The following is a 12444-nucleotide window of genomic DNA, read 5'->3' as shown; positions in this document are numbered from 1 at the left end:
TTCGAATGAGGCAGTAAGGTAGCGTTTTGTTTTCTCTGTGAAACAGTGACATTCAAACAAATAATGTTCTAATGATTCGGGTTGATTACAAATCAAGCATGCGTCTGTAAGTCCAATCCTGACCTGCTCAAATATAGGTTTAGTTTTGGAACACGACACCTCATGGCTGTGAAGGCTACTTCACACTGGCGGGAAACACAAAACGATGAACTCCATGTGAATTTTAGGTTAGCATACTCTGATTTATCGAGAATTTCGTTGGACCGCCCCATGATTAAGAAATATCTGTGAAGACGTGCCACAGTTATAGAGCTGTGAGATTTGGACATACATTTAGTACAGGGCCACCTAAGGCGAAACCCGCTAATGAGCCCGCCCTCTCATTGAGCTTGAGCTTTCTACCGCTTCTTCTAGTTAGCCTTCTTCTCTTTCTTCTTTATGTGTTGTAGCATACCAACATAGGAAGATCTCGCCAGAGATCGGCATTATTGATACTAAAATTGCATAGATTCACTAAAGAATACTGCGAAAAAATATAAAATTTTCAAATAAACGACAGGAAGCAAGCATGTCTGCACAAAACATGGCTTGTGGCGGGAACAATCTCTTAAAGCAGTACGCATATCTCGGTGCGCGCACAGCAAGGAAAATGGCCCCAGAAATAAAGAGTTACGTATGGAGCAAGCGGTGAACACGCAAGTACGCATATCTCGGTGCGCGCACAGCAAGGACAATGGCCCCAGAAAAATGAAGAGTTACGTATGGAGCAAGCGGTGAACACGCACGTGAAACAGTGACATGCCGTATACCTATATGTCAGGATGAGGAATGCTCCAGAGCATGAGAGTCGCTGACATGCCGTACCACCCGTAATTTTTGCAAAAACAAATGCTGCACGAATGCTGCTTGTACTCATGTTAATGAAGGCACCGATGTCATAGCCGGCAATAAGGCCGCAACGCTATTCGCGATCCCAAGTCGTCGCTCGCCGTCTGGCGGCTAGCGCGAGCAACTAAACGTTCAGTTGCGGTTATTTTAGAGCGAAAATTATATTACTTCCGGTACAAACCCAGAGAACTCCTCGCATCGTCAATCTGACGTTCAAGAGCCAACTTGAGTTACTAACTTCATGTATGCTGCACAGCATATATTGACTAGGCTAGCTAAGGTCGATGCGTTGTACGTTTTTAGAAGTCAACTGGTTCGCGAACTGTGCAGACCTGCAATTTTATGATTACTAAGCTCTGCCAGGGAAGTCATGCTCAATCCCTGTTAGCCGCGTCATTTTGACCAAGGATGTAATCTTCAGCATTTTAGTTACCCTCATCATCATCACCACCATCATCAGAAGCAGCAGCAGCAGCAGCAGCAGCAGCAGCAGCAGCAGCAGCAGCAAGAAGCTGTTTGTAGAGCAAGCTGCCATGGAAGACGACGCATCAATCAGCGCCAAGGCTAAGAAGAACGCGGACTACTGGGACCCCGACGGCGTTTTAAATGAAGTGCACTCCCCACAGGCCTTGGCAAGAGTGAAACGGTAATGATGCTTCTTTTCAGCTCAGCCTTCGCGGAATTGTCGTCGCCGAACCACGGCGTAGGCCTACTGGTTGAATCGTGTTTATTTGAGCTGCCGACATCGTTATATTCTGTGGTCAAAAATTTCCTTCCTTCAAAAATCATTCAAAATGTGGAACGGTACCCTAAAAACACATTCGGGAACGCATTTGCAAGCCGAAAATTTGAACCTCCAAAATAAATAACCGCGTATTTTAAACACTATTTGCCTTTTATTCGTCATCAAAATGTGGAAATTTTCATTGACACTATCTCCCTCTAGGTGGGTTCTTGACGACATTCCGTCTTCGTCGACTAAGGACGAGCAAAGAGCACCCTATCCGACACTCGCGCAAGCTTGATAGGTCGCTGTCTCCACGCGATGCGACTGATTTTAAGAACCGCAATATACCAACACAACTCTACTTCGTAACCCTATAGACATTAAAGGTCGCGGGTCCGATTCCCGGCCGCGGCGGCAGCTTTTCTGATGGAGGCGAAAAGCATAAACGCCTGTGCGTACGAGATTTCGACACACGTCAAAGATCCCCAGGTGGTCAAAATTAATCCGGAGCCTTCCACTACGGTGCGCCTCATCGCCTGCGATGCGTCGGCGCGTTAAACCCTACAATCAATCAGTCATTCAATCTATAGATATCAAGAAATGCAGAATGTCGGGCGGCTTTTTATTTCTTAATATCATAGAATGTGTTGGAAACTGTCAAGTTCCCGTATGCTAATCATGGTATGTGTTATAAGTGCGATCCCCATACCCCAATAATTAATAAGAAAATATATCAAAAGAAATTGTCTACACTAAATTATTCTGTAATTTTCACACATACGCAGAAATTTCGCGTATCGCCATACAGAAGCAAAGCAAACGTGAACATTTTTGCAGACGGTGCCTGTGCTTTGTAACAGTATGCGTTTTCTTCTATTGTTTTTTTTTAATTCTTAGCGAGGAACACCGATGTTCTAATTAACTGCTAATTGGCCTATATAGCGCGGATAAAAAAATGGAAGCGATGAAACCAGCTCAGCAAAGACGTGACATGCGCTTCAACCTCTTACGTAGAAACAAAAAAAAAAAAAACAAATGTGCGCAGCTTGCACTAGTGGTGCAAGGCCGGAGTCAGCAGCGGAGGTTGCGCGCTGTTCCTGGTGAGTTGCTGCTTTTTCGGACGTCTGGACTTTGCTACTTCCATGGCAGCAGCACGTACGCACGGAGTAGAGAAGCGCGAGAGGTCTGTCGCCGCACCCGCTGTGCCGAGCGTTTACCGCTTTTACTCGCCTGTGACGTTACTGCCAAGCTCCGCCTTCACACTTGTCGTCCGTGGCTCGGAGAGATGAGAGAAGAGCACACACCTTATGCGCGTGGCGTGCGAGTAGGTTACATTAGGGTCACTAAATGTATCAGAGTATGGGCACTCTTTTGTGTCATTGTTATGCGCCTCCAGGATTTTCATCGGTCGGTCGGCACCACGTGATATTTGTTTACATATGGGCGCAGCCGTTTTGTTTCACGGCGCCTCCACTCTCTATCTCTCTCTCTGCTACGCGGACGCTAGAGCGGCCGGTCGCACTCTGCCCGTCACAACCGGCGGCGGTTTCGTTGGGAGAGATGGCAACGCTGCAAGCCAGAAACAAAATGGCCCCCAGATGCTTCCGGGTGCACGAAGTGGCGGTACTCTTAAGCGTAGCTTATTTAGTTACTCTAGGTTACATGGCTCGGAACTGTCGCAGGTAGTTGGCGAGGAATCGCTGTTGCTTGGCCGAGTCACGTGACTGGCTTTACTTGCCTTTGACGGGAACACGCCACTGGACTAGCTTTACGTGGTTCTGCGGGGACATGTCATGCGACCAGTTACGTAATGTGTGGTTCTGGAGGGAACATGTCACGTGGCCAGCTTTACGTCATGTTACGTCATTTTGACTGGAAGGAGTCGCGCGACTGGGTTTACTTGTTGTTACGTGACTTTGGTCACGTGACTGAACGTGATTTGGTCCCGTGACTTACGGGATGTTTGGTGGCCATACAAGGGTGTCTAAGTTACGCCTAATAGGCACAGTTTTAGTCACGTGACCTAATAGGTCACGTGACTAAGTTTACGGTATGTTACGTGATTTAGGTCACGTTACTAGGCTTAAGTGATGTTCATTATTCATATCATTCATTACTTCACTCATTAATTAATTAATTCATAAGTGATTATATGGTAGGAATCCAAGGCAGAAGTCATTCCATTTGTTTTCGAACCATGTGTTGGTCAAGAAGATGCTGAATGCCGCACTTTCGCGTGATGGGGCCCACAATGATTTCAATAAATATCCTAAAAATTACCTTAGTGCATCACACACACGCACATATGCATGCACGCACCCAGCGAGTTGGAGGGGAGAAGGATAACAGCAATTAGGATAGAGGGAAACGAAGAGTCCCTCGTAGGAGAAGTGAAATTAATTCAAGGAAAGAGAATTTAACAGGATGGAAAGTTGGGTGAATTGGTGTTGATTCAACTTAAAAACTGGCGCGGAAAGACTTTGACCAAAAAGGAAATACACAGGACGACGCGCTACTAGCAACGGGCAAGATTTATTAAGAAACAGAAATATATAGGGCAACCACCCGACATAGCCAAGCTGATCAAGACTTATACAGAGATTATCAATAAAAAATTACCCCAGACATACAAAATAAAACCTATAATTTGCTATCACCGCGCGTGTCGTCTCAGAAATAATCCTTCCGTCAATCTGCAAGACGTTTATGGGACGACACGTGTGGTGTATAGGTTTTATTTTTTATGTCTGGGGTAATTTTTATTGGTAATCTCTGTATAAGTCTTGATCAGCTTGGCTATGTCGGTTGGTTGCCCTATATATTTCTCTTAAGAAATGTTGCCAGTTGCTAGATGCGCGTCGTCCTGTGTATTTCTTTACTTGGTCAACGTCTTTCCGCGTCTCTTTTCAAGATGAAAGAGAATGCAGGGTGAGGGGAGGGTGGCGGGGGCTCAATTGGGATGCAGAATCAACGGAAGAGGAACTAACAGAGGAGAGGGGGGATTTTTTCTCGGGGAAGGTAGAAGGTCGGGTTGGAGGGAAATATGAGTCGGACGTGCAGGCCACGTGAGAGGGTGAGGTGAGCGAGCAGAGGATTGCGACGGGGGTGAGAGAGCAGAGCATTGCGACATTGCCAGGCTGTCACTTCCTCTGTCTCATTATGTGAACACACTTCTGACTCTTCCAGCATAAAAAAGCGCCCCCTCCTGTTGCTATGCGTCTGTGATGAATCCCAAGTTTCGCCTTCCTTCATTGCATTCCATGCATCTACTAGCATTCTGTATGGCCTTATCACTACACTCTCACTTAACCCAATGGGCATTTACTGGCATTCTGTATGGCCGTATCACTACACTCTCACTTAACCCAATGGTCATCTACTGGCATTCTGTGTGACCTTATCACTACACTCTTACTTCACCCAATGATCATCTACTGGCATTCTGTGTGGCCTTATCACTACACTCTCACTTAAACCAATGGGCATCTACTGGCATTCTGTATGGCCTTATCATTACTCTCACTTAACCCAATGGGCATCTACTGGCATTCTGTATGCCCTTATCACAACACTCTCACTTAACCCAATGGGCAGCTACTGGCATTCTGTATGACCTGATCACTACACTCTCACGTAACCCTATAGAAGGACAGGAACGAGAAAAAGCTTCCATTATATGGCATGTCATCCTAAAACGCGCTGGATGAGAGTGGCTCCATCTTCTCAGAATTCCATATGATACCTCCGGCACCCGATCGCTGGACTCAATGGAAAAAAAAACTCCCCCCACCTCCCCGAAGGGGATCGTGCGGAAATGCGAATGCATTGGGTGCACCGATGAGTGCGCTGCGGCAAGCAGTAACGGAGAGAGGTGTGCGCTCCACTGCATTTATATACATTTTCCGAGCGCAGCGAGCGGAGAGAGGGTACGCGGAGAGGAGAGAGAGACCCGCGCAACACGCCCGCCCCGCGCGCGAGGTCTCTCTCCCGCTGAGCTCCGCGATGCGAGCGCCCTCACATGCCCGAGCGCGCTCCTCCTCTCCACTCACTCTCTGCTACTCCGCCCGAGCTCCGCGATGCGAGCGCCCTTACACGCCCGAGCGCACTCCTCCTCTCCCCTTGCCCTCCGCTACTCCCGCCCGAGCTACCACCTGCTCCGGTTGCTAGGCGCGCCACAGCTGTTGCTAGGGGCGAGGAGGAGCGCGGAGAGATAACATCTGCGGGCGCACGCCGACGGAGCACGACAACCCCCGACTAAGAAATGCATTCGCATTTACGACGACGACGACGAAGACGAAGGCAGAACTACGAGGCGCGCGCTCACGTGCGCTCGCGCTGGAGGAATTCAGGCGCACGCCGGCCAACCGACGACGACGACGACGAAGGCAGAACTACGAGGCGCGCGCTCACGTGCGCTCGCGCTGGAGGAATGCAGGCGCACGCCGGCCAACGGAGCAAGACAACCCCCGGCTAATAAATGCATTCGCATTAAAAAAAAGTGAAAACCTTGCAGATTAATTTTGACCTGCTGGGTACCTTTAACATGTGGCGAAATTTCAACACAGGGGACTTTGTTTCTTTGTGGCGTGCACAAGTGTAAATTAAAAGTTAAAAAGTTGTCACACAACACTCCCCAAGTAGCCATTACAAATAACACACGAAGGAACGGCATTTGGTAAGGGCCAGTGGCAGTTGAAAAGAGTGTTAGGCAATTAGAAACCGGGATTTCGCTCATGTGAGTATTTACATAACATAACGCGATCGAGGAGTCTTGAACACCAAGTGGCACTCTTTGCACCCTCCAGGGATATCAAGGATATATACGATCAACCACCTCCTGGAGTGTTCGTCTCACCCGAAGAAAACCAGATAACCACAGTAAGTTGCCTTTAAGTCGTTTGCCTAACAATGCAGCGAGGGACAATTGCCGTCTCCCACGCACAGGTGAGGATGGACGAAGAGCACAGAAGTTGTGTGTTGAAAAATTGTCTCTGGCTTAACTCATTTATGTCTGGGTGTGCGTAGCGAGAGGTGCGGTTAATGTTATTACTATATAGCTTGGTGCTCTGTACGGTTACGACGCTTCTCGAGGCCGTTCGTTCTTCTTCCGCCTCCTCGGCTCGCAGCCTCCTCTCGGTTTCGCTCCGACGATGAAGCCTGACGACGAATCCCACCGAGCCGCCCCTTCTATATATACATCGTCTCTAATTTTTTGTTTTTTAGTCTTTTTATTTTTTTTTATTTTTCTGTTTATTTTTACTTTTTTACTGTTTATTTTCCCCTGATTATTTCTATTTTTTAATTTTTTTGTTCATTTTTTGAGCGGCAAGCGTCGCTGCCAGCGGCGGCGGCTAGGGAATCGCTAGGTTCCCTAGCCACAGGAGGTTCCCTAGGAACCGCTGCCAGCCGGGCAACCGAGGTGCGACCACCAGTCGCAGCGAAACGGCGATAATACGGCTATTGTAGCTTTCGCTACAAAATACGATACGTAACGAGAAACGTTCGGTGTCGTAATCGCATTTGCAAACGTACGCGCTTACCATTAGTTCTTGATGTGGGCAGTCGTGAATGGGAAGGGAGACGTACATCGTAGACATGCTCCATGAAGTCCACTAACTAACCCCCGCTGTACCAGTTCGTGATTAACCAGTTCGTGATTAAAGGTCGTGATTAATGGGTTAAAGTCCAGAGCGAGAACGTACGGTGTCCCCTGGTCGTTGCTTTTGCCGTAACTATTAGTCACAGCCGGTGGTGCCTACTGAACGGAGGGTGAGGCGAGAAATTATTATTTTTTGCATTGCTGCGGGACTGATGTAACGGTGGCCAAAGTGATGCACGCATCCCCACACTTGGCTGGCGCAACGCACACGCGCGTGGCTCACACCGTCTCCGAGAATAGAGAGTTTTAGCTGGCCGTTTTTGACGGCCCGCTCCGCTATCGGCAGCCCGCTCAGTACAACCACACCGTCATGAGCAGAACGGCTTTTAGCTAAGCGATAACCGTATCGCCCCGACTCGGTATCATTCGTGTCACTGGTCGTGTCCTGTGCGTGTGTAAACCAAAACGTCATCCCAGAGTAACGGGTATTTTGGTCGCTCAAATAAAGTAAAATACCGTGTTCTGTGTCTTATTTCCCCTTTTAAATATAATGTTGTCACTGACACGGCATAATGTTCCTAAATAAGTTATTAAAGGAAGCCATTTAACATTGGAATAGCCAAGAGAGGGCTATCTTTCCCGGCGCTGCCCAGAAGTACAATCGCGCTTCGGTCGACGTTTTTCGCTTCCGCTGTGAAGCTAGGTGAGGTGTGTGGCACCTTTGCCTTTTTGGAAGCGCTTTCGCGGTTTCGTCGCTAGTGTTTCAACTGGCGAAACGGTGTTCGCCATAGCGCACTCGCCACGCAGCCATGTTGAAATTTCGCGCGGTAGCGTAAGCTGTCGCGAAGGTCCGCTAAGGGGCCCCGGCTAGCGGAGCGGGCCCCGTTCCGGTATCGCCGCTAGCGCCCTATCCCGCCACGCATGCGCAATGGCGCTCCCGCTTGCTATCGGAGCGTAGCGGACCGTCAGAAACGGTCAGCCAAAACTCTCTAATAAGCCCGGCCTCTCTTTGGCCGGCAGTCTTTTTGACACGCTGGTGCCACGAAATTAATTAGGAGTAAAAAGCGGACGCGAAGGCCGTCTGGTCGCGTTGTAATAAACCTTCACTAGAACAAGACAACAGCAGCAGCAGCAGCAGCGCCCGCAATTTTAGGAGGAGACACAAATTAGGGTTTGGTTTTAAATACGGGAAGTACAGGGCACACCATTCACCATCCCACAGGCTGAATACACACTCACGCACACAGAACACAACAGTTAGGGGGGCGACAAGGGAACTGCTGGCGGTAAAAGCGCGCGGAATGAGCTTCGGAAGGGGCTGCCCAGGAAGCTGGTAAAAAGCGTTCACCGGAGGGGCCACAAAATTCAACAGAAAGCGCAACATCACATTATCAAAAGGTACAACTAGGCTTTCGGCTTCATATTGTCAAATTTTTAAGCCTGCCCTGTAGTTTTTCTCACAAGTGGGCGGCGTGTAGCAGTGATGTCGTATAAGTGTCTTTTTAAAGAACCGGCTCGGGTGTTGCTTCGTCGCCATTCAAAGCAAACGGTAAGGATATGGTGACATCGCGGTAATTAATATCACTGTAAATAAATACCCGTTATTAATCGGGGATATCTCGCATAGGGCTGCCATAGAAAATGGGCTACGAAATTAGGGGGGAAATGTCTGCTAAAGATACGGAGGGTTTCCCGCCTTGTGTTTTAAAGCAAACGAGTTGATGACTCAGCACATAAAAAAAAAAATCCCGGGCCATCTCCACTAACGTGAAACCCGGGGAGGGGCGCAGCATGCAGTGTATAAAGGTATTCTTGCCGCCGTAGGGCGTTTTTGCCAACGGAGATGAAACCATTTGGGGGGGGGGGGGAGGGGGGTATGCAGCTTTGCTGTAAAAGTCTCTTGTCTTTGAAGCACGAAGCTCTCTAGCGCGAGCCGTAAACGAGTGCCCCGGTGTTTTTTTAAAGGAGCCATGAAGAGAAAATACAACTTCGTTTAATTTGAAAGAACTAGGATTCAGTATCTCACCCAGCTCCATTACAGCCACAAAATATGTTTTTTAACGAACAAAAAAACCAAGCAGTATTTAAATACTTTCAAATTTTGCGCCACAGTGACGTGTTATGAGCAAGAATGACGTCATACGGGCCAACAATAAAACGTAATTTTCAGTGCGTTAACTGCACGTTTGCATTCAAGTGATGCGGTCAAATGGAACTAGAGGCCCCATTAGTCATTACAGACGTCCAGTCATGTGTCGTCGCGACAGGTCAGTTAGGCGGCCGCCAATCGCACAAACAAGGTTCCGTGACGTCACAGAAAAGTTGCGGGAAATTAGCTAGGGGGTCACAACTGCTTCACACGTTTTCTTTCATATATCCGTTATTTGTTTGAAGATTGCGATGATATTGGGATCATTGTTATCGTGACTAAGCAGCCTTTCTAATAAACCCAACTCGTATTTTGTCTTCATGGCTCCTTTAATACCCGTTACAAAGCGCTCCGGCGCGAGGCGTAAACGAGTTTCCCGGTGTTTTTGTACTGTGACTACATAAGACGACGATTACGGCGATGACAGGAGACGCCAACAGCCCCAGCCCCGAAGAGTTTCTCCCCCAAAAATTCGCATCCCTGACATACAGACAACCAATATTGTCATTGGCGCAAAGAACAACGTTGTAAAGCAGTTGAACTGAAAAGAAAATTTGTTAAATTTGAGAGTAAATGGCCATAGTACATCTGGCTACGAGAATACGGGACGAGCACGCGGGCCCAACATCATGACCGCGATGACTCCAGCTGACTAAGGGTGGACTTAGTGAATGCATTGTAACCTTCCAGTTATAAATGTGTATTAGGGGCATGTACCGAGGCCTACATGAGTCATTTGAGCAAGTTAATTTCAAAAGTAACAATTCTACGTGAAGCAGAGTGCGTTTTTTGTAAATGGCTCTTTTGCTTGGCGATGCGAACAAGGACGTACAGGTGCCTCAAAAAGTAAACCGAGCAGGGGTTAGATATTTTGAGGGGATTTCTCCGCCATGTGCCTAGGCACCAACCTCAAAGTGACTTTTTAAGAAAGTCATTCTAGAATAAAATCGGGCCGCGGGTATTCTATTTATGCTGGCAGCCACAAAAAATAGAAGTTATTCTAATTTCACGAAGTCGTGCTCCGGTTACTTTTCGGGGCACTTGTACGCCGGCCGCACGCTAGGTCTGACGTTACGGTTTGAGCTGTCACGTTGTCAAATCTTTCTCGCAGTTTTGTTGATAAAAATGTGACGCTGCTTGGCACGTAATAATGCTCAACTTTAAGGTTACTTAGCCTCAAGCCTACATATAGGTATCACCGGGGCAATTGCTCAAGGCTCCCAGCCGTGGTAACAGACAGAATGAGAAAGAGAAACAACGCAAAAATGATTATTATGATAATGAGAGGGCACGTGATGTTCGTACCCGCCGCGCCGAGATATGCACTTACGCCGCTGCGCACCCCGGGGCGCAGCAGTCACGTAATATCTTCGGCACTATGGCGGCGCCTAAAATACGGGCAGGTCCGCTCTGCCATTGGGCATATCATAAAGAGTCCTTACGTGCCACAGTAGTTCCTTTAGCTATGGAGGTCCCATAAAATACAGGCCGGCGATTTTATGAAGCTGAGTAACTGCAGGCCTTAGCATTGCACCAGTGGGTAACACAAATAGGTACAACACGCCGTGGTATTCACCGCGGCTAGCCCTAACGACGGTTCGTCTGTCCTCTACGCATTCGTGCTGCGGCTTCCTTACTCTGACCTCCCTGCTGACCTCCCTTTCGGTATTTCCGGAAGGGACTGGAGCTTGACACGACACCATCAACGTGCGTTGGCATGATAGCGCTGGCGCGTCATACGGTCTTCTCCGTTACAATTTACATATGCTTTCGCCCAGGGCCACACCCCTGGTATACTATCATTGAGGTGTGGTTGAGACCACTGACGTGTACATTTAGGAGACCAAATGCCTACTGAAGAGAAGCTTAGTGTTCAAACTGGTGGCGTCTGTAACACGAAAACGCCGAACTGAAAGAAAAAAATTAGCGCCATCTTTCCGAAGGGAATGCTGAGTAGATGCGGAGCATCTCAGGGTTCCGTTTTGTCTCCGTTGTGTTCGTAGAACTTCATCGGAAGAACGGAGTGAAGTGGAGTCAACCGCAGCAAGCGCTGAACTGAACGCGCGCAGCGAGCTACCCGATTTACATTCAAGGTTGAAGGAGAGGATACGAGAGGAGGAAAGATGCGCAAGCGCCGAGCATTCGCGCCGACGAAGCTCAGGGTCCGCCGCTCGCTTCAAGCGCTTGCGCTCAGCGTCGCGTGCCCTTCGCTGCGCAGCTTTGTCTTCAGTGGACGTAGCGTTGGTGTTAGTTTGTGGGGTGGTGCTGACGCTTGCTTGCGCCAACCCACTAACTGACGGGACTGTTGCTTCCATCACACTTCATCGGAAGAACGGAGTGAAGTGGAGTCAACCGCAGCAAGCGCTGAACTGAACGCGCTATCCGATTTACATTCAAGGTTGAAGGAGAGGAGACGAGAGGAGGAGAGATGCGCAAGCGCCGAGCATTCGCGCCGACGAAGCTCAGGGTCCGCCGCTCGCTTCAAGCGCTTGCGCTCAGCGTCGCGTGCCCTTCGCTGCGCAGCTTTGTCTTCAGTGGACGTAGCGTTGGTGTTAGTTTGTGGAGTGGTGCTGACGCTTGCTTGCGCCAACCCACTAACTGACGGGACTGTTGCTTCCATCACACTTCATCGGAAGAACGGAGTGAAGTGGAGTCAACCGCAGCAAGCGCTGAACTGAACGCGCTATCCGATTTACATTCAAGGTTGAAGGAGAGGAGACGAGAGGAGGAGAGATGCGCAAGCGCCGAGCATTCGCGCCGACGAAGCTCAGGGTCCGCCGCTCGCTTCAAGCGCTTGCGCTCAGCGTCGCGTGCCCTTCGCTGCGCAGCTTTGTCTTCAGTGGACGTAGCGTTGGTGTTAGTTTGTGGGGTGGTGCTGACGCTTGCTTGCGCCAACCCACTAACTGACGGGACTGTTGCTTCCATCACACTTCATCGGAAGAACGGAGTGAAGTGGAGTCAACCGCAGCAAGCGCTGAACTGAACGCGCTATCCGATTTACATTCAAGGTTGAAGGAGAGGAGACGAGAGGAGGAGAGATGCGCAAGCGCCGAGCATTCGCGCCGACGAAGCTCAGGGTCC

At 49.0% G+C, this 12444-nt stretch overlaps 1 protein-coding gene across 1 annotated transcript in view; it reads left to right on the top strand.

The window, feature by feature from the left end:
• The first annotated feature begins 1421 nt into the window (after nucleotides 1-1421).
• The window catches only part of LOC144179955 (ubiquitin-conjugating enzyme E2 Z-like), a 45438-nt gene continuing 34415 nt past the window's right edge, over nucleotides 1422-12444 (top strand). The window contains exons 1-2 of the mRNA XM_077708369.1: nucleotides 1422-1534; nucleotides 6421-6493. Of these exons, the coding sequence (XP_077564495.1) occupies nucleotides 1422-1534; nucleotides 6421-6493 (186 nt within the window). The remainder of the gene's footprint in view (nucleotides 1535-6420; nucleotides 6494-12444) is intronic.

Source organism: Haemaphysalis longicornis, unplaced genomic scaffold, assembly GCF_048455015.1.
Source record: "Haemaphysalis longicornis isolate Haplotype H1 unplaced genomic scaffold, Haemaphysalis longicornis Haplotype H1 scaffold_4, whole genome shotgun sequence".
Lineage (NCBI taxonomy): Eukaryota > Metazoa > Arthropoda > Arachnida > Ixodida > Ixodidae > Haemaphysalis > Haemaphysalis longicornis.
This window is presented reverse-complemented; position numbering and strand designations above follow the sequence as displayed.